Source organism: Pezoporus wallicus, unplaced genomic scaffold (assembly GCF_028554395.1).
Source record: "Pezoporus wallicus isolate ANWC-B61680 ecotype Strahan unplaced genomic scaffold, APGP_CSIRO_Pwel_v1 contig_4309, whole genome shotgun sequence".
In the NCBI taxonomy this organism is placed as follows: domain Eukaryota; kingdom Metazoa; phylum Chordata; class Aves; order Psittaciformes; family Psittacidae; genus Pezoporus; species Pezoporus wallicus.
This window is the reverse complement of record NW_026638191.1, coordinates 1130651-1156710: the sequence shown is the minus strand read 5'-3', so window position 1 is coordinate 1156710 and position 26060 is coordinate 1130651. Positions and strand designations below refer to the sequence as shown.

Sequence of the window (26060 nt, the reverse complement as noted above, 5' to 3'; positions counted from 1 at the left end):
AGCCTTTGTGGGGAAGGCAGGAACAATAACTACTAGACTTGAATCCTGCTATTGATGAACTACTGTTTCCCTTTTCTTGTTTCCTTTTCAGAGGAGGCCACACTTGCCTACTTTTCCCCATATTTTGGGGTCTAAACTTTTTGGATGCTGCTATTGACTCATTTAAAATTGACTGCCAAGAAGAGGGTCTGTCCCTCTTTGCACAGCTGTTACTGTTCTATGTTCAGCAGTAGCACAAGTGGCAGCATTTCCCCCCTTTTAGCAACCAGCTTAAATTCTGTCCTGCATGTGTTCCTGTCACTGCTTCATTCTTTCCTGCTGCCTTCTGCTTTTTCTCCAGTGTACTCAAATGATCTTATACGAACGGAACGTGCCAGGCTGTGAGACGCTTGTATGAGGTATCAGCTAGTATATGCTCCTGTTGTCTTTGCCATAGGTAGCAGTGATGATGTGAGAAGTTAGCTGAGGGATGAAGAGAAACAAGACTTGGACAGGATAGTTATTTGGTTTTTATAGTCATGAGAATTACCTCTAACATATAGGAGGAAAAGCTAAACAGGAGCATTTCCTGAAGCCATTTCCCAGCTGAGGTAACATCAGACTAAATGTGAATGCTACTGCATGCATTTGCCATATGATCCCTCAAAAGAGATGGTCTCAATGCATCCTGCACGTGGGTTTTCTTAATAACTTCTCAGTGACTCATTCTGCAAAGTCAATCTGAAAACTGATTTTGTTGCTTCATATTTCACTGCAGTGTTGTGGGTTATTCTGGGGTGATCATTAGACCAGTAACTGTTACTCTCTGTCTGTTGGCCTTCACAGTAAACCACTAATAGTCTGCTCAGTAATAAATGGGCTTTGTTACAGAATTCCTTGGTGTTCACATGAAGTTATGAAATGTGCCTCCAAGATGTTTAGTAAAGTGTGATTTCTGCTGGGATCCATCCAAATGCACTGAATAAAAGATGGCCTAAATATAGACCCACAAAACGCTGCAAATACTCTTTGGCAAAGGCAACTAGCAGGACTCCTGGGGCCACGCTAAAGCCTCTGCAGATAATGTATCACTGCCACATGTCAGTTCATACAGAACTGTGCATTACGGTATAACTTTAATAAATTACACGTCTCTCCCTGTCTGTGCAAGGTGACGTCAGGGTCCAAATGCTTTAATCCACAGCCCCTCACAGGTGCCACACAGGTAGGGTTGCTGTTGTCATGACAGAACTCATCACCAATCTCTCAGGATTCTCAGTTCCTTTCAAAAGACCCAGTTTATGGCCCTGTACCTCAGCGGGCACTTGGTGCTCTCGGGGGTCTGACCGGGAGCCCCCCACCCTGTCACTGGCCGGGCTGCGGCCGCCACCGGCATGGCGGCCCTCAAGGGGAGGCCACACTCAATATGTCGGCAGCAAAGCCCCTCCCCTCGCTGCCCTCAACATGGCCGGCACCGGAAGTGGGACCGGAAGCGCTGCGGCACTGGCGGAAGCGGGTGCGCAGGAAGCGGCTGCCGGGGTTAACCCTCCCCCTGCAGCCACAATAACAGGGCGGCGCTGAGCGCAGGTAAGGAGTCGCGGGCTGGCCGCGGGGCTGGCCGGCGGCTCCCTGTGAGCTGGGGGCTACAGCCCCTTATCCGCTGGCGATGGGTGGGCCCAGTGCGGGGGAGCGGTACCGCTGTCTCCGTTCACCAGCTGGGGCTGTGTCCAGCACGGCGGCCTTGGTGTGGCCCGGCCTGGGGCTGGTGGGAGCCGTTCTCCGGTGTGACAGGTCCTGAGGAAAGCTGCTGTCCTTCCCGCTGCTGCCGCGAGAAGGGGAGCCCTGAGACACCGCGTTAGGGGTGGCTGCCGCCCATGGTTCACCCCCTCTCTCCCCGCTGAGGGAACGGCGCCGTTTGGGCTGGTGCAGCGAAGGCGGCTGTGGGGAAACCTGCTTTTATATCGCTTATCCAGCAAAAATAAACTTGTTCTTTTTCTCGTTGTTTTTGCTCTTCTAGGTTGTAAGGAAACACCCCTTAAATTGGCGCCTGCCAGGCAGCTTCTAGATGTTTTCTCCCCGTTTTGCTCTAAAGCGGTCCTTTCTGAAGGCCTCCCCGAGAGATTTTAACCTTTTTAAAGTCGGTGTAGTAGTTACTTACCATTGAGCTGTTTCATACATATACTTGTGAATTGAGTGTGAGAGAGAAGAACTCTGTTTTGTCAGCTTTAGAAAGTACCTGAAGGGGGGGTTTTTTAGCTCGGGTTTTGTTTTTTTTCGTTGCTGTTGCTGGTTTTTAATGGGGTCAGCTTCCTAATGTAGAATGAGATTCTAAAGCTGCAGACGTTAGCTGAAAATAGTATCAAAAGGAGCATCTGTTTTCTGGAAACTGCTGCCTCATAAGAGACTAGGTCATTCTTTTTCCCTGTTACTTCGTGGCAGGGGCCAAACTAAGTTACAGTCCAAACTCAGGGGGTAGATTGTGCCTGTTACATTGAAGTCTTACAGGATTCTTTCAGTCTTTTTCTGTATATACTGGTCAGTCTGTTAATATCTTTCTTTCTCTTACCTTCTATCACAGTTGTTTTAATGCCATTCTTTAGATGCTGCTGTATTGTCCTCCATAATGTGTCTGCATCAGTCTAGATTTTTTTACGTGGTATTCTGCTCTCTGTTCAAATTAAGTCAGGTGACATTCACTGGGACTCTGTGTAATACTGGTTTTCATCGGAATCCAATCTCATGAGTAGTTTGAAGTCAATTTTTGGCTCCGTGAGGTTGAACAACATTACAGTGCAGTATTATGAGCATACTGACCCCTTCCACTGTGTACCAGTAGGAAGGGTAGTGTGTGTATGGGCCGCACTCTCAGTGTCTTTAGCTTTGCCTGGAGATGTCCCAGCCAGTTCAGAAGAGCAGAGACATGTTTCATGCTATTCATGGGTAGAAGGTGCTAATTTAGGTTTTTAATATCACCATTTAAAAATAAAGTTAATTATGACATCATACAGTTGTTAATTTAAAATGCATATGCAAATATGTAAAAGTGCAGGTTTTTCAATAATTAGATCACAGTGAGGCTACCAGTATTTCAAATTTTATGCCAGCATAGAAATCCTATATGTTTTCTTTTTCATTTTCATGAGGTACTTTGATTTAATTCTCGGTTGCCACTTTCATGTAATGTGAAGCAAACACTGTGATATTCTTACATCACAGTGAATGCCTTAACAGAAGCATCTCTGTTAAGTTTTCCAAAATTGGTCTTTTTTAAAGTTGTTTCTCCATTGAATTTTATTATTCAACCTGCTAAACAGGTTTACTGCATTAATGATGCTTTACCTGACTTACTCGAAAGCATTCCTTAGCTAAAAAGCAGCAGTGAAGCCATTTCTCTTGCTGTTCATATGCATGAGGTGTTAACTCAGTTATTTTAGTGTTAATATTAACTTTGTATTTATTTAGTTACTTCTTCCTTACTTCTTGTAATTGGTTTGTATGTTTTTATATGAAACATACGATTGTTATTTCAGTCCTTCTTTGCCTATATTGTGTGCTGCAGGAACAATGTAGACATGAGCACAGTAAAGAGGAGAGGATATCCTGCACATTGTTGCTGAGGCAAGGTCTTTCAGTTTTTCTGGGGCTTTGATCTTTAACTAAGTGACCTAAATATTTTATTTGGTGTTTGGACCTCTAAGAAGAGCTGGTTTGAGCATCTTTAATAGGGAATTTTATTTTATTTTTTGTGAATGATTGGTAGAAGCCCATTTTTTATGAAAGGAAAATTATATATTTTTCGGCCAAACAGAAACTTTGAGCTTTCTTTTTCACTAGAATGTCTTGTTGGTATTTGCTTGGTAACCTTTGTAGTCTCTGCATGGCTTTTCTGTGATTTGTCTTGATCACAGGGTGGTATCTCTGAAGACATTTTATTCACATAAAAGAATTGATCTTTGATTAAACCCCTTGTGATTTTCCTCTGTCAGTTGCCCTTAGCTTAGAAGGACTCTCTAGTTTATCTAATCATTGTCAGCTTATGTCTGAGACCTTGTGCTAGGAAAACTGACTTGCTGGAAGAATTTTTCTTTTTGTTATTTAATTTGTCTGTCCTGTGTCTTGTCTATTGGCACATTTTGCTGTTTTGTTGTTTTTTTCAGCAAACAGAACTTAACTGGTGTTTCCTCCTCTTACTTTCTGTTCTTTTCTCTTTCAGTAGCACTGAATTTATGTAACATTGTAAATATTTCCTTTCATCAGAAACCATTGCAAATATGGGTCCCCGACGGAAAAATGTGAAGCCATGCTCAGTGAACAGGGAAGGCTCTGAGTCTACCAAAGCTGATGAGCCAAAAGATTACATGAACCAACTCTCTCATGAAGTGCTTTGTCACATCTTTAGGTGAGTGGCTTGTCAGATGTCAATTTATTGTTTATTATTATATTGTTTTCTACTTTTTCCCATTCTTACCTGTATCAATGCTTGTATCACATAGTAGTCAGAAAGTTCAGATGTACCATGAGTGAACTGGTGGATAAAAACTGGATAAAAATGGGTGATAAATGTTTATTTCAGTCCCAGAATTAATTTGGATGCTTAGAAAATTAATTTTTATGGATGATAGAACAAAGAAGAAATAAATTATTTAACTCTGTTCACCAGTGTGTGGTAACAAGTGCTTAAATATCCATTTCAGTGCAGAAATGTATCTCAGGTAGTACATAGTTGAGGTGCAAGATTTGAAATTGTTTCATCTGCTTTATACTGTGCAGAAGGGAACTTGAATGAACATACAGTCTTCCCTACAGCACAGTCCTCCAAGGTGTTCACTTATCTTACTATATTCAAAACAATGCCATACGGACAGATTCTTTAAAAACAGTAGCTCTAAATGTTTGCAAATTGAGCATGCTAGTATGTACAAGAAAATTAAAGTACCTTTAATTAAAGCATGTAGAAAACTATTGGGGCAAAAGGTTTGGTCACCGGTATTTATTAGAGAACTAAAGCATCTCTCCATTTTAATATTATACTTGTACCTCAGGTACTTATATTCAATGTCAAAAATTGAAATTCTGCTAAGCAAAATTTCATGCTTTATTAAAGTTCAGTCTGACAGTTCTGTCTGAGTTAATATTATCAAGTTAGAAATAGATGAATTTGTATAGTCATGCTTGGGATGTTCTTTAGTTTGGAAAAAATTAAAAAGGATCCATCTTTGATAAATCAGGGGGGTATTTTTTCCTCTCCCAAAGGTACCTTCCCTTGCAGGATATCATGTGCATGGAATGCCTGTCCCGGAAGCTGAAGGAAGCAGTCACTCTTTATCTGCGAGTAGTGAAGGTTGTGGATCTATGTGCGGGCCGTTGGTGGGAATACATGCCCACTGGTGAGTAATACACTCACTCAGGATACAACATTAAAATGGTATTGATCAAAACCGCCTGTGCTGTACTGCCATTTATAATGATGTCTGCAGGGTGAATTTTCAAGAGCAGTAAAAGGACTTAGCTGTTTAATTCCTTTTGACTTTTATGAGATTTGGGTGGCCTCCTTGAGTAAGTGGTTTGGAAAACTCCTCTGGGCATGTGTGTGTTTATGTGTGTGTGTATATATATTGGATATTGCTGTAGCAGAAACAGGGTTTTTCTGTAGCAATCTGTAAATACCGTCTGTGTTTGTCTGATTATTGTAAGGGAGTTTATCCAAGGGTTAATCCAAGAAGAGGCTGTTTGCATGCAGGCAGGAAAAAATACAATGGAATGAGAGAGCAACTCATCCGCCAACACTTAACAATGTAAGAATAAATAAGTTTTGATGTGACACCTCAAGCCAACTTCAAATCAATAGATAAATTTGACAACCTAGGTCAACTATGTGGTATTAGGATTTCTGTTGGGTTTAATCTACACTGCTGGGATTCGTTGGGGGTGAAAGCTGAAATGAGTGAATTCTGAAAGTCAGCAGACCTGCACAGTTAGATTTGTTAAGGCTGATATCAGGTAGGTGGTTAGACCTAACCTAAGATAGCTGTAAATAAGGTAACTTACTAGTTTAAAATCCTGTTTGTGTTGGTTTATGGTAGAATGAAATGCTTTGCTTTAAGAAACGGTGCTGTTTCTTTGAGAACTGTGAGCTGTGGTGAATGATGATGAGCTGCACATAGATGAGCCAGCTGAGCATTTTTGAGCCATATAGTTGATAAATGGCACACCAGGAAAGACAGAGACAAAAGCCTGACAATCTGCAGAGGTGCTTCATCTGAGAAGGGAGAAAGTATAGTTAACCCTGCAGCCATGTAACTCCAGTGAAGGAAACATATAGCAAGCCTGCAAAGCTCAAGCCAGAAGAGTATCTTTCAACATTGTACAATTTATACTACCATGTAAAGAGAACAGTGTATTTGGCTTTCCCTTTACAGCTAGGTGTCTGCTGTCACACAAATGCCAAATCTGTTGTTGTCATCTTAGGTTTCACTGATTCCAGTTTCCTAACGCTGCTGAAGAAGATGCCAGACATTGAACAACTTTATGGTCTTCATCCCAGGTATCTTGAAAGACGCAGAGTCCGTGGCCATGAAGCTTTCAGCATTCCTGGAGTTTTAGAGGCTTTGCAGGCCTGTCCAAATCTGCTGGTGAGTGGTTAGACTTGAGAGAGAACCTCCTTCAGCAGTTGAGGTGAGGCATGTTAACAGAGCAGAAGAAATGTGACAGGGACTCATTGCTTACAGGGCTTTGTGTTCAAACCTGGGCTTTGTATTCAGATCAGGCTGTGCAGAGTAGCAATTAATTGTGACCATATTTGCAAGCGAGTACTATTTTCAGTTGTACCAGTGGGAATCACAGGTGCTGTTAAGTGCAGAAATAAAACTGATTCCTCTGCTTTTAAAAAGACAAGACTTGCTGCAAATTCAAAGTGAAATAACACACTGCATTAGGTATGGTATGTTATTGAGATGTTTACATGGTTAAGAGGATGTTGTTTTCTTGAACTGGTGTTAGAGCATTTGCTTTGCTTCCTTTTATCCAGGGTGTTGAGACCTCTCATTTAGAGCTGGTGGAAGCTATTTGGACATACATGCCACAAGTTCACATTTTAGGGAAGTTTCGTAATCGTAATGGTGCTTTTCCAATTCCTCCTGAGAACAAGCTGAAAATTCCTATAGGAGCTAAAATTCAGACTTTGCACTTAGTAGGTGAGTGTGGTAATGGTGAAGTAGTTGGCTTCAACACAGGGGGATTTAGCGGCTTTGAAACTCTGCCAGATTGTAATTCTTTTTTAAGAGATGGAATTTGGCACATGGCATTTTAAAAGTATTAGTTGCTATATACATGATAACAGATCCACAGGGCAAAATTTAGAAAAGCTGTGTTGACAGACTGAGGTGTTTCAAATGTTTACAGCTTTTCTCATAAGCCACAGGCTTCCTTTTGAAAGCCATAATGTAAATCCAGAGAAATTGATCCTGGAGTTCCTAGTTTAAAGCTTGTTTGAATTGTTTGTTTTGTTTATGTTTATTTACAGGGGTGAATGTCCCTGAGATTCCTTGTATCCCAATGCTGAGGCACCTTTATTTGAAGTGGGTGAGGCTCACTAAACCACAGCCTTTTAAAGATTTCCTTTGTATCAGCTTACGTGCTTTTGTCATGAGGAACTGTGCTGGTAAGAGGGATTCACACATGGAGGGGATGTTTTAACATGTAGGAGATGTAATTCTGTTAAAGTGTGTAGGACCCAACTGTAAATGGAAATGCTAGAATGCAAGATTCTGAAAACAGTCAGTTACGTTCATGGTGTTGGGTAGAAATGTGTACCTTTCCTGTATGTTATTTGGTGCTGTGTAGTTCTGTTGACCTCCTGACCTAGATGGATATATGTGGACATTTTTTAATTCTCTAATATGATACACTGGTTTATTCTATGTAGGACCCACAAATTCTCTGAAGTATGTTCCTCTAGTGACAGGCCTGGCATCTGCTCGAAATCTGGAGCATTTAGAGCTGGTTCGTGTTCCATTTCTTGGAGGACTTATCCAGCATGTGGTAGAAGATAGCTGGAGATCAGGTATGAAACTTCCTATCCCTCATGCTTCCAACAAATGAGTAAAAATATTAGCAAATACTGGAGGTATGTGAAGCTTAGCTTTTTTGTCTGTAGCATATCATTTCCTGATCATTATTTTAAAAGTATCAAGTTTGGAACTATGGTTATGGTGCTAAATATATCTCTGTATTGAGTATCATTTTGATCTTTTAAGTGCAGTTAACCCTTTATTTATGAGCTTCCAGCTGCATGTGTTGGTGAATCAAACTAGCAGGATGGGAAGGGAGTTGGATGCAAAGGTGTTTCTGTCGATTTCCAAAAAAAAGATGCATTATGTTAATTCACTTGTTAACAGTGGTGGAAATGTATAAGGCTTAAAGTTTGATCTGTGACTGAAGTGAAAGAATGTTTTGGGTTGTTTTCATTTGTCAGGTGGTTTTAGGAATTTGCACACTATAGTTCTGGGAGCTTGCAAGAATGCACTTGAAGTGGATCTTGGCTACCTCATCATAACTGCTGCACGAAGGTATGGGCCGTCAGATCTTTCTTTTCCCCCTTCTCCTTTTTCAAAATAAGTATCTTAGTAACGAAGTTCAAGAACATGAAGCAGGAGAACCACCTTCAAAAATTAAAAGAATACGCATTTACACTTTACATAACATGTTCCTTGGTTAAAATAACTGGAGTTATGTCTGTTTCAGAATCTCTCTGTGTCATAATCTGCTGCTTTAGATTGATACCTGAAAAGCGCAAGGCTGCTATTCTCACAATATTGCTCTGTAGCTGACAAATACTGCCACAGAGATAGAACAAATATTCTCTTAATTCCGCCATCGTTGAAAGAATGTTTTCATTTTATTATGAGAGGGCAATTATTATGAGTGGTTTCTATAGCAATTGTGTTTTGGCATCCCTTTTAATAGGAGCAATTCTTAATTGCATTCAGGTTGCATGAAGTGCGGATCCAGCCTTCCTTGACCAAAGACGGTGTTTTTTCTGCTTTGAAGATGGCTGAACTGGAATTTCCACAGTTTGAAACTCTTCATTTAGGATATGTAGATGAGTTTTTACTACAGTGTATGTATTTTTTAATGCATATAAATTATTTGGCAAATGTAAGGATTAAATAAGTGGGTGTGTTTTCAGTCATTTTCTATGAGTGATTGAAAAGAACATTAAAGTATCCATGTTGAGGCTGCTGATCTCATACAGCCTCAGAATATGTTTTTCTTCACTTCCTGAAATCAAGTGGGGAAAGGCTCAGCTTTATTGAACTATTGAAGTAATAACCTGATCCATTTTGCAAAATTGGACTAAATAGGGAGTTAGAAAGTCATGCTATAAGTTTCTGAAATTCACTGCTGTTTGCTACTATCTTTTCCATAGGTAAAATGACCAATGGAGACTTAGTGAAGTATGGCTTGGCAGATGTGGTTGAAAATCCGGGGATTATTACAGATATTGGTATGAAGGCTGTAAATGAAGTTTTTTCTTGCATCAAGTATCTGGTCATTTACAACTGCCCACATCTACATAACCCAAATAATTGGATCACAGGTATTGCACACCTTTAAAATTTTGGAGATATTATATGAATTGCTGTGACACTTAAACAGGATTATTCTGCTCATAGTACTGCGTGTTCTGTGTCTTAGTAAATGCAGTAGATCATGCTTGGTTTGAAACCATAGTGATGCTGATAACATTCAGAATGGCGATACAAAAGATGTCTACCCTAAAAAGGGTATAGTGAAAACTTGAGATAGGAATCCTTCAGGAAATGCATTTCTTCTCTTCTGCAGATCATTCAAGGTGGACCCGACTGGTTGACCTCACCCTGGTGCGATGCCATGCGATAAAGCTGGATTCTTTTAGTCAGTTCATTGAGTTATTACCAAGCTTAGAATTTATTTCTCTGGACCAGATGTTCCGTGAACCTCCTAAGGTGAGTCAGGGAATGGTTTTGCTTTTATTGTTGCCAGCTCACTGGAAATATGGTGAGTTCCAGTTGTTATGCATTCTGTTAAAAGTTGTCATTAACTAAATAGCTTGGTAAATAAACTACTTTGGTTTGCAGTTGCTGTTGTCATGATATGTTAGGTAGAATGATGCTGCTTCTACAGATGGGAGCAGTGGCATTTCCTGTGACCAGGAAATAAGACTGGCATTGATTCTGTGTTTCTGTTGAGGTCTCTGCTGCTACTTCATTTTGCTGCTGCTTTTTTTATGATTTTTTTTTCACACTTTGGGATTTGTTTACAATGCTAAGAGGTTTTTAAGATTTTGTAGTGGTGAATTTGGGGTACTGTTCTCCTTTTGGAGTCCTTTCAGGGCTTAGGAATTTTATTTCTTCATGTTGTCCCCTCTCCCACACCGTAAGACAAATCTCTATATCAGCTGTTGTAACATAATGAAAACTGCTGACATAAAAACCTGCTTTCTTTGATCATTAATTCTATCTCGAGGCTACTGTGTTCTGGGAAGACTATGTAATCTGCTATTTGTATTGATGTAATATGATTTCATAGCAAATGAAATACCATTTAATAAAGTAAGATTATATGCTTTGTGGAGTTCCCTTTTATTAGGAGCTTAACATAGTGTAAGTTTTCTGGGTTGCCCAACTTAAAATAGGCCTCTGCAGTGAAGAGCATAAGGAAGGATTAGGGACAGTTTCCCTGTTCTTCACGTGCATATTATTCTGCTATCCTGGATACTAATGACAAAATGCTTTTTCTGTGGGCATTAGGATATCTTGCTGAGAATAATGTGTCTGTGTTTTCAAGTCTTAATAGTTCCTGTTTGCTTTCAGGGTTGTGCTCGTGTGGGCCTAAGTGCAGGCACAGGAATTGGTGTCTCATCTGCCCTCGTCAGCAATCAAAACTCTAACAATGACAATGACAACAACAACAACCACCAGAATAACAATAATCCAAACATCCACCACAACAATCACCAACACCCAAATGATCAGAATGAGGAGAACGAACTGCGGCAAGATGGTCAAGTGGAAGAGCAGCAGATTGCAGCTGAGGGTAATTTCTGATCTCTGGATCCTCTGTAGGAAGTGATTTTATTTGCATTGCCACTTAAGTTAGGGTCCTAGAGAAGACAGGAATATACATTGAAAGCTTGTGGCATTTTCAGTTCCTAGTATGTAACTAACCTTTTTCTGAGGGCTGTCTGCACATCTGATACCTGTGAGTTAAAAGCTGGTTTTGTACCGTATCTAATAGTTGTTATGGACACATTACAATTCAATGATATGTGTCAGTACAAATATTAGCAATGTAGAGTTCAATGTGATACTCATCTGTGGGAGTGTGGAGTGTTTTCTAGGCTCCTCTGGTGAGAGCTGGGAGTACATCACAGTGTCAGATGGTATGTTTTTAAACTTCCTCAGCAAAGGCAGAAGTTATCCAGGTTATACAACTTACTGCAGTAGAACAAGACTTCTGATGAGGAGTTGAAAATTTGGGCAAAGTAAACCCCAAAAATGAGGATTGGACCTTGGCTAGAGAGATACAAAACAAATCTTATGAGAGGCTGTGCAACCTAGAGAGTCTCTGAAGCAGTCAAGGCAGCTGTTTCTTACTTCTTGATTCTGTGACTCTCTGTGGGTACTGGTTGAATTCCTCCTATGCTTATGAGCTCTGTTCCTTCTGTTTCCTTTTCTTGACCTCACTTGAATCTTTTCAGCACTGAATGAGATGGAGGAGGTGGCACAGGAAGAAGGGATGGCTGCTGGTCCAGGCCCGAGTGAGCTCCCAATTCACAGTCAGGCTGTTGTTCCTATGGAGATTGATGAAGAGCAAGCAGGTAACTCTGAGTTTGGAAAAAAACTACCTTTTGGAATCCTCTTCTTGAGAAGGGTTAAACTTTTCAGCATAAGTCTGGTTTTGGTTGGTTTTCTTTAGCTGGGTTGTCTGGTGTGTTTGCAGTAATGCTGCTAACACAGCTTACTGCTATGAAGAAATCTGCTCTGTTCTAAAGCCTGTTTTACATTCTTCAGTTTTCTTTTACATATAGAGTAAAATATCTTGTTCTTCAAAGTGTTATTTTGTGCCCAGTAGAATAGAAAACTCAGAAGGGCTGAATGAGCTCATCATGTTCCTGTGTTGGTGTTAATGGCCTGACTTATTTCACTGCAGCATGTGGATTCTTTTTTGCCTTTTTTTTTTTTCCCTCTGAGCCAGAACAACTTGTTCCAGTGTTAATTAATTTGCATTAGTGACACACATTAATGACATAGGGAAGTCTTGATTCCTTTTATAGTCACTATTTGCTGGACAGCGTAATTTTCTAGTAATTAGCCAACAACATGAAGTGACACATGCATAAGCTGGATCTGTTCTCTTTGTCACAGTAACTCCTGAAAAGGTTATGTAACTTCATTTCTGGTGTTATTCACAGACAGATACATCATAGTGATGGGCTAATGCCTTTGTTTAGTAGCCAAGAGAGGTAACTAAAAAAGCTCATTTATACTGAAGCTTGATAGTTCATGCTTTTTCTTCCCACTGCTCGTCGTGGGATTTAGAAGGATAATTGCAGATGTTCTGACCGACATTTCTGCCTTTGTGGTGGAGGTTTCAGGGACTGCTTGTAATACGTGGTTGTGCTGTTACTCATGCTATTGTGGAAGAACCTTTAAACTGTTCAAGCAGAGAAACATTACAGAAAACCACTGGTTTGTCTTACATTGTGACACTCTTCCAAACTAGAACACTTTAATGCTGAAATGTAGTGTTTTGCTCTTATCTTTGGATTTTAATGAGGGAGCTACAGGATGGGTGTCTAGATTCAATCACTTTAATCTTTTGTCATTTTTTCAAACACTTCTGAAAAGTTCTTCAGCCCTTTATCCAGCTTGGCTTATTTTTACATGAACTGTTGGCATTTTTCTACTGTTTTCAGGACCAAGTGGCATTCAGCCTGTTGTAAAAGCAGCACCTATTACAGTCCATGATTCAGACAGTGAGGATGAGGAAGAAAACATAGGGAATTCAAGAGCTTGCATCTCTAACAGCATTGCACAGAATTACTCTGATGGAGAAGAGAAAAGCAGAGATCAAGTGGAAACTAGAGAAACTTCAGGTGTGGAACAGATGGGTTCCTGGGCACCGTTAAGCAATATTTATTCTTAAGCGTCTATTTTTCCATCTTGTTCTTTTTTATTTCTAGCTTTGTCACAGGCGTGCTTGTTTATTTGCCCCCTACTCTTTTCTTCCTGTTACAAATCTAGAACGAAGGTGTAAGGACACATATCTCAGCTCCAATCACATACTTGCTATACAGAAACACAAAAATGGTGGTGCTGCAGTGATTTGCATGCAGAAACCTGCAGCTTCTCTTTTGGATTTCCAAGTGCACAGAATTTATCTTATCTGTGAAGCCAAATTTGCAGCTGTGTTGTCCGATTCATCTGTCAAAGCACTGCTGTTGAAACAAAATGCGACCACTGGAGCAAATGCTTGAGAGTTGTAAGCTGACTTTTGGTTTGTGGTAGCCCTGGGGGAAGTTTCCCTGAAGGGGAAACTTTAAGATCAACTTTGCTTTGATGGAAGCTTTGAGGGTTAGTTAGGATTCTTGAGCTGATGTTCAGTACTGTAGCCGTCACTTCTTAACAGCCCTGACTATTACAGTGCTTGTATACATTATTACTAGTAATAGTAATATATATATTATTATGACTCATTCAGAGGCCTAGAACTTCATGGTAGTATGACAACTATAAAGAGACACAGAAAAAGACATTTCCTGTCTTTTGAGTGTTTGCTATAAGCTGCACATCTGTGACATTAAGTCTGAGTCCTGGGTCCGGTGCGATATGACATATGCCCTTTCCAGCAACAGAGATGACATGCTATTTCTTGTAGTTTGTATTCTAAATAAAGTAGTTTTGTACGTATGCAAGATAGGAGGAGGCTGAACTGTGATCTATAAGTAGTTGACAGATGAAGTACATATACTATTAAGCCTTAATGAACATTTAATTAGCTAAGCAGTTAACATAGATATCCTGTATTGTGTAGGACTGAGAAATATACTGATCTGGCTTAAGTTTTGCAAAGCCTAGGATATATCAAAGCTATAATGTATCAAGTATCTTCCTATTGTAACTAGCAATCTCCCTACACATCAGTCCCCCTGTCATTTTAGTGCATTTCAACAAGAGTGGTAGTTTTCACCTTGAAATCTGTAGAGTGCTGTGCATATAGCATAGATGTCAGTTTTGGTTTAAGGGTTGAAATAACCTGTTATTGGAGACGATTTGCATAAATATTTGTAGTGCCAATAAAGTCTTTTTCAGGCTTGGTTTAGTGTAATTAGCTGAGAGGATTAAGACAGCAGACGTTAAGTTCCAGTTGTGATTTGTACACTGTTCACTATGGGTTTTTTATTCATCTGTAAACTGAGACCACTGTTACCTATTGGCACCACTTTCCATACCCAGGAGGGGGAGCTAAGGATTGTTACTGAAAGCATAAACTTTAGGCCTAACTATGTTTAATTCCTCAGATTTATTCCTCATATTTAAGAAAACGGAAGCCTATAAGCAGCATGTTCTTCATATTTTTGTGCTTTAGCCTTTTCTTAACCAGTTAGCTGCTTTGTGGAAAATATTAGTCACTCTGGCAAACATACATCTCATTTACTGACAAACACCCTAGCACATCACTGCAAAAATAGCTAAAAGATACTACAGATATCCAGCAACTGTGTAGGGATACTATTACTTCCCATAACATGTGAATAGATAGCAGCATGGTGTGATAAGATTTGTCACTGGCCTCTAGGCAGCCTTCTGTTTTAAGTAGTGTATAACAGAGTAACATTCAGCATTTATTTCAGCTGTGGTTTAGGTTGTCTCATTGCTCTCTCTTGCTTAACCCTTACAGTGAGTGGTAAAGGCAAGACACCCCTGCGGAAGAGATGTAGTGCCAGCCAAGTGGGCCAGACAAAGCAGTTACATACTGAGGAGAGCAGCTGTGAAAAAGGTTGTCAAGTAACAAGTGAGCAGATTAAAGCAGACATGAAAGCAGCAAGTGACATGCCTGAAAGGAACAAAAGCAAAGATTCTCACCCAGTTTGCAGTAATGCTACAGGATCAACGGTAGCATCCAGCTCCTGCAGTGCTGTTTCTCCTAGCCCTGACTCTGCACAGACAGCTAGTAGCCACTCTGCTGACACCAGTCCCGCAACTGGAGATGAATCCCGGCAGTGTGCCTGCTCACCTTGTAAAAGTGAAGAATCCAGCGACAGAGAGACTGAGGAGAACTATGTTTGTTCCAGGTGTACCTGCTACAAGCCACGGGATGCACAACAGAGGACTAGAAGGTGTTGCGATGGGGAATGCCCATCCACAAGTGGGATTTGCAGGAATGGGCCAAACAGCACTGGATCAGATTTTGCACTTAGGACTCTGCCAAACTGCAGGCCTCTGGGAGAGACAAGTGATGAGAGGACTAGTGGGAGTGCCTGTGAGACTGCTGCTGAGGGGGAGAGCACAGGCTCACAGCAAAGGAGCTGTGAGATGGAGTATAAAGAAGAGTACCCTCGCCGACCACTAACAAGAGCTAGAAGCAGGCTGTCCCATGTCCCTCTGGTGTCGGAGTCAGGTATGACCTATATGTATGTATTAATTTCTGTGTACACTACTGTGCTGGCATAAGACAGTATTGAACAGCTGCATCAGCCACAGATAATACTGAAGTTTAACATGAAGTTTATTCATTTATAATTTTAAACTAAGTGGTTTGTTAAAGGGTTGGAATGTTGATAGAACAGAAATGACTGGCCACTGCCATAGCTAGGTGAAATAACAGATCGCTGTAAAATAACAGAGTGCCAGTGACTTTTTTCCCCATGGAAGTATCTGTGTGTGTGTTATCCATACATGCTAAACAGTGTTTGATTTGCTCGTTTGGAAACCAAATGCAACTTCTTTTGACAGCTTCTCTCTTCCTGTGAAGGCTGTTATTCATTGAAACATAAGACTGTCTCCCTCATTAAAATTCTCCCTTTTAAAGGAAGAAGACAGCAGGTACGCTCAGATGTTAGCAAAAAGGCAAAAGTTTATAACTGATACTTTATCAGCCATTGAAGAAGGCCATGATTATAATTGAGCTAAGCTTGTGCAGCTGCACATTGGCTTCTGCTTCCAAGTGTATAAGGCATTATGATCAAACTTGTTGAAGATTGTCTTTTTATTAAATAGGTTTATGCTTCACATCATGTAAACCGAAGAAAATGAGAAAATAAAACCAAAATCCTGAAGGGCTGAAATGAAGCCAGAAATGTTGGGAGAAAAGAATAGATGTGAGAGAAGAACTTGCTGTTTCTTCCACACATACTTTCCAAAATAATCATCTTAGTCTTGCATAGCCTGCTTTATAATTTCCTCATATATCCAGGATTTTTCCCTGAAAATATCTGGCAAGTAAAATGAAACAGAAAAGTGAAATATGCTAGTTGGAGAACTGTGTGCACTAGAGGTAAAAAAGATTGATAGGAAGTTCATATCTCTGTTGAGATGGAATGATTCAAACCCAGTACGTCCTAGTATTATTCCAGTTTATCTTAATATTTCCAGGTGTTAGTGAAATCTAAATCACCTAGCATATTGTTCTGTAGCAAGATGCATCTCAGACTGAGGAACTGATCCTACTATTAGATTTAAAATGTTTGTTTTCTACCTTGCTCCATTTTTGACTAGTAATTAGTGTACAAAAATCAAAATAATATTTCCTCTCTATGATCATCCATTGCCAAAACATGAAGTGAAGTCAGTCAGATCTAAGTATTAAATTAGGGTATCTTTCTGAAAGTATCTCTGTTTTCATGTTTCAGTTATTAGTCAGGAAAAAGATCTGTTCTGCTCGTGGAGAAAAATTTGTCAGTATTTTCTATATTTAGCCTATACAAGCCAACTGTTTTCCCAGCTCCATACAATTATGTGTATGTCTTGCGCACTTATTTTCCTCTTCAAAGCACCAGGTACTAGCTGATGCTTGAGGCAGAATATGAGACTTGATTTGTCATTTTTATCTTTTAAATCTGTGTTTAATACATAGGGCAGTGAGGCTTCTTCTACCTGGCTGTTGCAGTGCTTTTCTTCACAAGCATAGTACATAAACTCATTACAGTATAACCTGAAAGTGCTCTGTTACAGAGTTGGAAATGTTTCTCACATAAATTGTTTAAAAATGCACCTTGAATACGAGCATTTTCTATTATTGTAGCATAAACAGCATTGTGCTTTTCAGCTCCTGTAACAAACCTATGTTTGATAGGAGTATTTTTTTTTCCTTCTTATTTACTCATATGAAACAGTGGAATAAGTCAAATATTAAAGAGAGTTAAATTTTAAAAGCATTATCACCCCAGACTGACTGAAAGATGACTGAAGTGTGTCATTTTGATTATTACTTTAGTAAAAATGTGAGCCACTCTTTCTCTTGTAAAAAATGTGGGGTTTTTTAACTTGATTGTTTGTTTTTTGTAGGGAAGCAAGCTTTTCACATTATAAAAAGTATAATGTGGTAAACTTTTCTGTGAAGATTTCTTTACCTTAGGCTGCACCTTGAGCAATTCAACACAAAATTGGAAAGTTAAGGAAGTATTTCACTATGTAGATACTCTAGGAACTGTCAGAAAAATTCCCTGTGGACGATTCATGGGTGCCACAAGTTGAGTACTTTGGTATTATATCTTTTAACCTGTGGATTCCCTAAAGCAATAGCCTGAATTCTGGAGCTCATGGGCTCAATGAATGCCACAAGTTAATTAATAGTTTGCATGTATTGGTGGAATTTGATGATCTTAGGAAAAGAGGTATTTTTTTTAAATGTTAATGGTAGTATAGCATGGAGTAGTTCATATATAGTCTCTAATATTTTGCACTTATATCTTGATTGTGGATCTTTGAACATGCCATGTATTTTAACAAAAAAGTCAAAAGAAGATTAATTTTAATAAAATATGTTCTTGATTTAGTAAAATCAAGATTTAGTAAAATCAAGAATTTAGTAAAATCAAGATTTAATAAAATCAGGAATGTATTTCTGTGATGTTAATCACAGAAAATCAATTCTAGGGCAGTTTTTTCTCTATAGGAAGTAAGGGTGGTCATCTGTCATAATTTCTTTTCAAAGCTTCATCTTTTAAATCAAGGTGGAACTTGATGTCACTGGTGCATGAAATGGAGCAAGAAGCAGTTCAGGATCATCAAAGAATTTTATACCTGGGCATCCTTTGCAATATTGGGAAGAACTTAGTGATGGTCATAAAGAGCAGGCTTTTAAGTAGTTTGAGATTATTTATAATATTTAGAACATTACTTTAAAATGTAATTTAAAGATATTTCAGTTCTTATATTTATCAAGGATATTCTCTTTGCTGAAGAGAGCCAAGTGTAACCTAACAGTTCATCTTCTTTTCTTGGCTCCACATCTGTCTGCGATGTTGAGCTTATAGGTTCAGCATTCCTGTGTTTTCATCTGTAAGGAGCCCACCCCCTGTGCCCAAATTATTTAGTATGAATGATTTAGAGCAACAAACGTGGAAGTGTTTTTTGAGCAAGGAAGAGAGTTATTTTCCATACTCAGGTATTTTGGCTCCTTATGTAAGAAACAGGTTTTGTTATTGGACATTTGCAGCTAGGGAGTGCCTCTGTTGTTATCCTGAAATGTATACAAAGGAAAGATTTTTCTGCTTTTCTGTTCCCAGAGGTGGCTAAGCCAAAGCCGCGGCAAACCACAAAGCGGAAAAGGACAGCTGACAAGTCCACAAGTACAAGTGACCCGGTTATTGAAGATGATCATGTTCAAGTAAGGTCTTTTTCTTTACTTGCTACAGGTTTATTAGCTGGGGATGCCAATGAACAGTGATGTAATTATGCAAGCTTGTCTTCTGTGTAGAGCCAGATGGGTTATAAATGATGTTGCTGCTCTCTTTGGTCCTAACCACACACAGGAAATTTCTCTGTGAGGTGCAGCAATACAGTGACGTGCAGCAATACAGTGACTGGCCCAAGAAGAACAAGGTATATGTTAAAGCTAAACTTGAAGTTTGGTCAGATGCTCCTGGCTATAGTGTTGCAAGAAGTCCTGCCTTCCCACAGTGTTCTTGATGAGCAGGGGAAAAAAATGTATTCTCTGGCATTTGTTTTTGAAATGACAGCACAGGCTACTGCTGTTAAAGGAACCATAGGATATGTAATTACCTCTGGACATAGCAACTCAGCTGTTACTCTGCAGACTGGAGGTTCTCTTATTATATAAGTGACATGAGTTAACTCTTCTGGAGTGAAGATCAGTCATGGAAGAAAAAATTGCAAGGTCTGGCTTCACTGTATACCCAAGGCTTATATTCTGGCAGAGCATGAGATTGCTTCAGAGGGTGACTCTGAACATCAAATTTTATTTCTCTTCTGAGCTGTGCTGTAGAGGAACCTGCCTGTGTTTGTATTCTTGTCTTTGTCCAGTGAAGAACTTAACCTCACTGATAGAAGATAGCTTTTGTGAAATGTGTCCCATAATGCTTTTCTGGTTACTAGGATGCATTACAGCTTTTGTAGTTAGAATAAAAGATATTTTGGGATATGTGGTTTTTCTTCAAATATGTGATTTTGAGAGAGCAGCGTTGTGGGGTGGTTTGTGGGTTGGGTGTTCTTGTGCTTGATTAGAATCCTGTTAATAGCCTTTTCCAGCTGGCAGTATGTTAGTTTTCCTTTTATTTTCACCCTGACATAGATTTTTTTTTTAATTATTATTTTATTTCTTTTCACCAGGTTCTGACTTTGAAATCCAAAAACCTTGTTGGAATCACCTTGACCAATTGTGGCATAACAGATTTGGTACTGAAAGACTGCCCTAAAATGATGTTCATACATGGTATGTAATTAATGTCATGCATCCCTCCTCCATCCGGCATTATTAGAAATTTCTGCAAGAATTAAAGTCAGTCCACTGCTTATTTTATATTCATCAGTTGCTTTGCTATGTGTCAGACTGATGCTTATAATGCCAAATATTACTGCTTCTCAGTTTGGTTGCCTCTTTCCCTGTAAGTTGTAACAAGTTTAATAAAGATTAACATCTGAAAATCAACAAATGAATTTGTGACAGGAAGATGGGATGTTTATTGAAGAGTGATAATTGAATAATTGGAAGTTGATTAAATGAACTTGATACCTTGCCTTTAATCTCATTTCTTCCTACTTCCATGGATTTATTTATTTTTTTTTTAGCTGACATGATGATACTTTCCTCCTTGACATGATAAAAATCTGTTTTCAATTATGGCACTTAGGCTGTACTAGATTCACATGCCAGGGTGTGTGTGTGACTAGTCCTGTATTGCAGCATTGGATCATTTATTGTTTTCTGCAACATCTACATTAAATAATATTTTTTCTTCTGAAATGAGGTATCTCTGCATAGCAGGGAATGAAGAAATCATTTCTTTATTCCAGAATAAAGAACACACTTCTCAGAAACTTCTGAGAATAAAGAGCTTCTCAGAACACACATTAATTTTGAATTGAGTTTTTATTACATGAGCAGCATTGATAGAAAGGAAATAGCTTGATTTTATGTTCTGTGGCTTCACAATACTCTCTATTTGGTCTGATTTTTGAAGTCTGTGGTTTTAGATTGTGGCAAGCCACAGAGCGTTTCAGGGGCCTTTGTGAATTGAGCTAAAGTCTGGAAAAGGTCATTGTTAGATTAAATTTGACACAGCCTTCTAAAAGGACTTTTCTTGCAAGTTCACAAATAAAAAGTTTAATCATAATGTGGAAGAAATGGACAGCTAATCTGTTTCTTCAATACACTGAAGTTGCCAGCTAGCCAAACTACTTCAGGAACTGTCTGTTAGTTACATTACTTGTTCGCCTTCAAACCAGTTGGCTCCTAAGGTTCATTTCTTTTAATAATTTTGTTTGTCGATTTATAGCTACCCGGTGCCGTGTATTGAAACACTTAAAAGTAGAAAATGCACCAGTTGTCAATCGGTTTGACTATGCCCAGTGCAAGAAGTTAAACATGGATCAGGTACTAGATCAGATTCTCAGGATGCCACCAGAAAGAAACCGGATCATTTATCTTCGTCCAATGCAGCAGGTACACAGCCAGCTTTCATTTAATCGTGAACAGACCTGAAGTTCTGCCTGTATTCTTTTACCACTTTTGGCTTCATGTGTTTTTCAATAACCCACAAAATGTAAATGTTACAATAACAGAACTCTGAGAAACTTGTTTATTAAAACTTTAGCCTATCAAGGCTTTTATTGCAGAATGCGGTACCTGGATGATACTGAATGTTAAGACTTAATGCTACTCTTTCCAATATTCGTTTGCATTAGAAGATACTGTAAAAAACTGTGATGCATTGAATTCATTCCAAACTGAATAACTAAAAGTAACTATAAGAACCTAGATGTGCTAAGTCAGCTTGAAGTTATTTGTAAGCAGAAGCACGACATAGGTATTTGGAATCTTTAACTATGTCCTGTTAGATTTAGTAACAGCAATTACTGTTTTGAATACTGCTTTGCTGCAAGCCGCATCCTCTTCTGATGCTAAACAGTGTTGCAAAGACAGTTGTGTTATTGGGAGCCACCCTTTCCTCCCCTAGACTGTGTAGGAGATGTAAACACTGACTCCTAGTGAGTTGTTGAGGTCATTTGACAAGTAATTAAGAGAGTTTAACTTAAGATCTGGAATGTTGGGGTTTTTTTACTTTATCACTTCAGCCAGAGCATTCTGTATTATACTCTGATGCTGCTTCCCTCATGCTGAGAAATTCTTCTGGCTTGGTTTACCTGACCAGTGAGGGAGGGATGATTTGATATAAAATCAGCTTTTCTTTGAAACTAAACCTCTTGCTTTAGCTCTTAGAAATGCCAGAAACAAATTCTAAGAAAGTGAATGTAGTTTAGACCATTATTATAGAATCCCAAACTTGTTTGGGTTGGAAGGGACCTTAAGGCTCATCTGGTTCCAACCCCCTGCCCCAAGTAGGGACACCTTCCACTAGACCAGATTGCTCAAAGCCCTGTCCAGCCTGGACTTGAACACTTCTAGGGATGGGGTAGCCGCAGCTTCTCTGGGCAGCCTCACCACCCTCACAGGGAAGAAATTCCTAGTATCTAATCAAAATCTCCCCTTAGTCAGCTTAAGTCCATCCTCCCTTGTCCTCTCCATACAGGTCCTTGTCAAAAGCCCCTCCCTAGCCTTCTTGTTGGCCCATTTAGGCACTGGAAGCTGCTCTAAAATCTCCCCAGAGCCTTCTCTTCTGCAGCTCAACCAGCCCAGCTCTCTCAGCCTGTCTCCAGAGCAGAGGTGCTCCAGCCCTTGGAGCATCTCTGTGGCATCCTCTGGACTCACTTGAGCATGTCCATGTCCCTCTTGTGTTGGGGGCTGCAACAAAAATACGGAGTTTTATAAAAGTTTACTTACATACTGGAGTTGAAAAGTGCATCAGAAAATAGACATTTCCCATCAAATTCAACTACTTGAAGATTCATTGGCAAAGCTGCTCTCAGAAAGTTTTACTCTGCTTAGTCATGTATTTAGTTGTGTGTGCTGTTAAAATTCCTTTCATTGGACATGTTCCCTCAGAAGTTGGGGGGTTTGATAGATGTCTGCTCTTGACTTTAAAATCACATCTTTTTTGTTTCTCTTTGTTACGAGTCTGTTTGCTGCCCTTCACAGGTTGACACGCTGACTCTGGAGCACAAGATATTTAGTGGCCCTTACCCATACCACATCTGCATAATTCATGAATTCAGTAACCCACCTAATGTACGCAATAAGGTGCGCATTCGGAGCTGGATGGACACAATAGCAAATATCAACCAGTGAGTAGCTGCCCTTCAGTAACTTTACAAAAGAGGCACTCAATGCTGAATCAGATTCAGCAACTCCAGCTTCAGTCAAGCAGTAGACTTGGCTGTATTTTGTTAGCCAAATAAAAACCCAGTTTGTTGTTGAATTCTAGATGGTGCATTGTAGAATTTCAGTGCCAGTTCACGTTTTGTATTAGGTACATCTTAAATAAACCTAACCATGCAAAAATACCGTCGAATTCTCTGATTTGGTTCAATCCAGCAGTGATGCAGTTAAACATTGAACTAGTCAGGATGGCTGAAGGGTATCTTCAAACGTGAAAACAAGTTTCTTTTATTAAAAAAAAGAGGAAAAACTGATTTACTCCAAGAAGGAAGGTTCGTTTCTGGGGAAGATGATTGTTTAGTTGCAGCTGTGTTGGATTGTTCCTTACAGGTAGAAAGCTATGCCTAAAAGGTAGCTTAATTCTCGTGTAAACCTTACATACTCTCTATGCTTACTCCCAAAAGCGAAGGGATTGCATACAGAGTTTGTGTAAGGGTCTTAGAGGAGTGTTTTTGTGGATTCAGGCTCATTAAAGGAAAGGTTGTGTAACAGGATTTCTCATTTGGTTTCTTTCCCTCCTGCCTTCACATTTCCTATCCCTACTGTCTGTAATCTCTTCTTCCTCTCCAGAGAGCTTATTAAATATGAGTTCTTCCCTGAAGCTACACGAACTGATGAAGACCTGAAGAAATACACTAAGTACCCTTGGGGACGAGATATTTACACTCTAGAAGGTGAGTGTTTATAGAGACCTGGAAGCTGATGATCAGTTTCTTGCTAACATGAATAATAACTATTATGAAGAAAGTGGAGGACCTTTTGGGGAATTGAAGTGAGGAAGTGCTTTTCCTTCATTACAGTCACCAATTTATGAAAATTAGTGAAGTTTACTTTGTGAAGAGCTCTGATGCTGCAGGAGTGACGTTGTCCTCTTCGTATCCTCATCCTGTCTTCTAGGCGTTGTGGATGGTGCCCCTTACTCCATGATTACTGATTTCCCATGGTTAAGATCACTGAGAACAGCAGAGCCGAACAGCTATGCTAGATATGACTTTGAGGATGATGAGAGAAGTGAGTAGTCTTTTTTTGGATGCGTTCAAAGAACTTTAACATGTTGCTTGGTCCTAATGTATTCTTTTGTTTTTCAGTTTTCTAATTCTTATGACCTATCTGGTGCTTAGCCTGAAAATGTGATGGGTTTGTCAAATCCAGAAGAATGTGTGCATTTAAAACACACACGAGGCTAATGTGATGTGTAGTCCTGTGGAGTTTTCTGGCATTAAAGGTTAGCTGGACTACAGCCTCTGGCTTTACTTTGGGAAAGGTTGTTATGACGGGCTGAAGAGAGTCCAGCAAAGAGAACTGGGATTCAGAAGCTCGTGAGAAATGAGGGAAGAGCTCTGGCAACAGAAATGATATGGGTTTAGGATAGATACACTTTCTTTCTATTTTGGAGCTTGTCTTACTATATTATAGTGGGCAGTTCCTAGGACTCAATGAAGAACCTTGCTTGATAGCAGGGAAAAATATGTTCTTCCACGACTTTAGTTAGGAAAATCTTGGAAACTCCTTCATTAGAGGTATTTTTAATTGACATAGTTTTGGCTCCTGTTTTTAGCTCCAGTTCAAGGGAATGAAGCTCAAGAGAGTGAGGAAGAAGTCTTTTTTTGGCTATATGTTTCTCTGTTCTTTTGTTTGTGTTTTTTGTTTCTTTGTCTTGTTTTTATTTAATTTGGAACTGATTCATAGACTTAATTTGAAACTTACCTGAAACATAGACTTTATTTGAAACTGATTCATAGACTCAGTATGTGGTCTGAGTTATAAAAAAATGGATCTGTGTTTGATTTAAAAGAATAAATAGTTTAAATATGATGCTAAAGCCATAAGAAAAAAAAGACTGTTGCTTTATCTTAATTCTTCTTGTTTATAAAACATTGAAGTGATCACTGAAAACCTGAAAGTACATTGGACTTATTTCAGAGGGAAGGCTTTGTTACCCACTGGGGTTTCCTTCACTCGCAGGCATATGGACTTTGTGTACATTAGATCAGTATTGGAGCTATCAAAAAGTTTAAATATGGGGGATGCAGAATTCCTTTTCTGCTTGAATAATACTTCTTAAATGTAGTTGCTCAATGGAAGATTTTCCTCTTTGCTTTGTTTTCCAAGACTCATCTCATTTAATGCAAAACAGACTTGCTTATGAATTTTGTTACAGGAGATATTCTAGTTCTTATTCTTATGTGCCTTCCACAGCTACAATTTATGCACCCCGAAGGAAAGGACAGCTGTCTGCAGACATCTGCATGGAAACAATAGGAGAAGAGATCTCAGAGCTGCGCCAGATGAAAAAAGGTGTATTCCAGCGTGTGGTGGCCATCTTCATCCATTACTGTGATGTCAATGGTGAACCAGTAGAGGATGATTACATTTGAGTGGATCCTCTCCTTACTCTGTCATCATGTCTCAAAATTCTGATTGGCACTGCTGGCCAAGAAAGCAGGTGGATTCCTTCCAAATGCAAAGCATTTTCATGAAACACGTATTTTGCAGTTGCTCTCACACAGTTTGGAAAAGAGTATGTAGTAAATGTATAATGAAAAGTAAAAATTGTATACTAAGATTTGTACATAGAAGAAACAGAAACTTCCTAATACCGAGACTTTATTTCATATGTTTATACAATTTAATTTAAATTTCATTTTAATGAAGGCCAATAATTAGAAACAGGGAAGAATATTTGAATTTTTCAGCCCATACAATTCACAAGAGTATTTTTTGTTTTCTTACAAACACAGTCCCATTTGCTGTGTTCAAAAGAATCATCAGAGTCTCTTTTAATCTGTGCCTTTTTCTTGAGCATTTGAGAGTTCAGTCTGAGTAAACCTGTTGAGCATAATCTTTGTGTCTTGTGTGCATTTTTCAAAGGGAAAGATTCTACAGCTGTTGCAAAGAAAGCCAAAATCAGGAAAAAAAAAAAGTGAAGTTGATCTGTGGTAATTTCTACAGCTCATTAAAAACATTTTGGGGTAAAGAAAAAGCCCCACATTTAGTACCTTGGGAACAGAAGGTATGTTCCTAAAGCATTTTATTCCGTTAGGTTTTGTTTTAATATTGTATTTGATGCTGTAATGTGA

General features: G+C 39.2%; 1 protein-coding gene across 3 annotated transcripts; it reads left to right on the top strand.

The window, feature by feature from the left end:
* Window positions 1-1459: 1459 nt before the first annotated feature.
* On the top strand, window positions 1460-25822 carry FBXO38 (F-box protein 38). Of its 3 annotated transcripts, XM_057409820.1 has the most exons (22): window positions 1460-1566; window positions 4237-4378; window positions 5233-5366; window positions 6448-6611; window positions 7007-7172; window positions 7502-7639; window positions 7904-8041; window positions 8453-8546; window positions 8967-9097; window positions 9407-9577; window positions 9823-9965; window positions 10833-11055; window positions 11720-11839; window positions 12938-13117; window positions 14923-15642; window positions 18752-18852; window positions 19815-19917; window positions 20981-21147; window positions 22741-22886; window positions 23551-23654; window positions 23878-23991; window positions 25180-25822. In XM_057409820.1, the coding sequence occupies exons 2-22, from the start codon at window positions 4251-4253 to the stop codon at window positions 25356-25358; spliced, it is 3564 nt and encodes a 1187-aa protein (XP_057265803.1). In that variant the 5' UTR covers window positions 1460-1566; window positions 4237-4250; the 3' UTR covers window positions 25359-25822. The 3 variants fall into 3 exon arrangements, with proteins under 3 accessions (XP_057265803.1, XP_057265807.1, XP_057265806.1); XM_057409823.1 differs by lacking the exons at window positions 1460-1566; window positions 4237-4378 and having other exon boundaries at window positions 5237-5366; window positions 6524-6611; XM_057409824.1 differs by lacking the exons at window positions 1460-1566; window positions 4237-4378; window positions 7007-7172 and having other exon boundaries at window positions 5231-5366; window positions 6524-6611.
* Window positions 25823-26060: the final 238 nt, after the last annotated feature.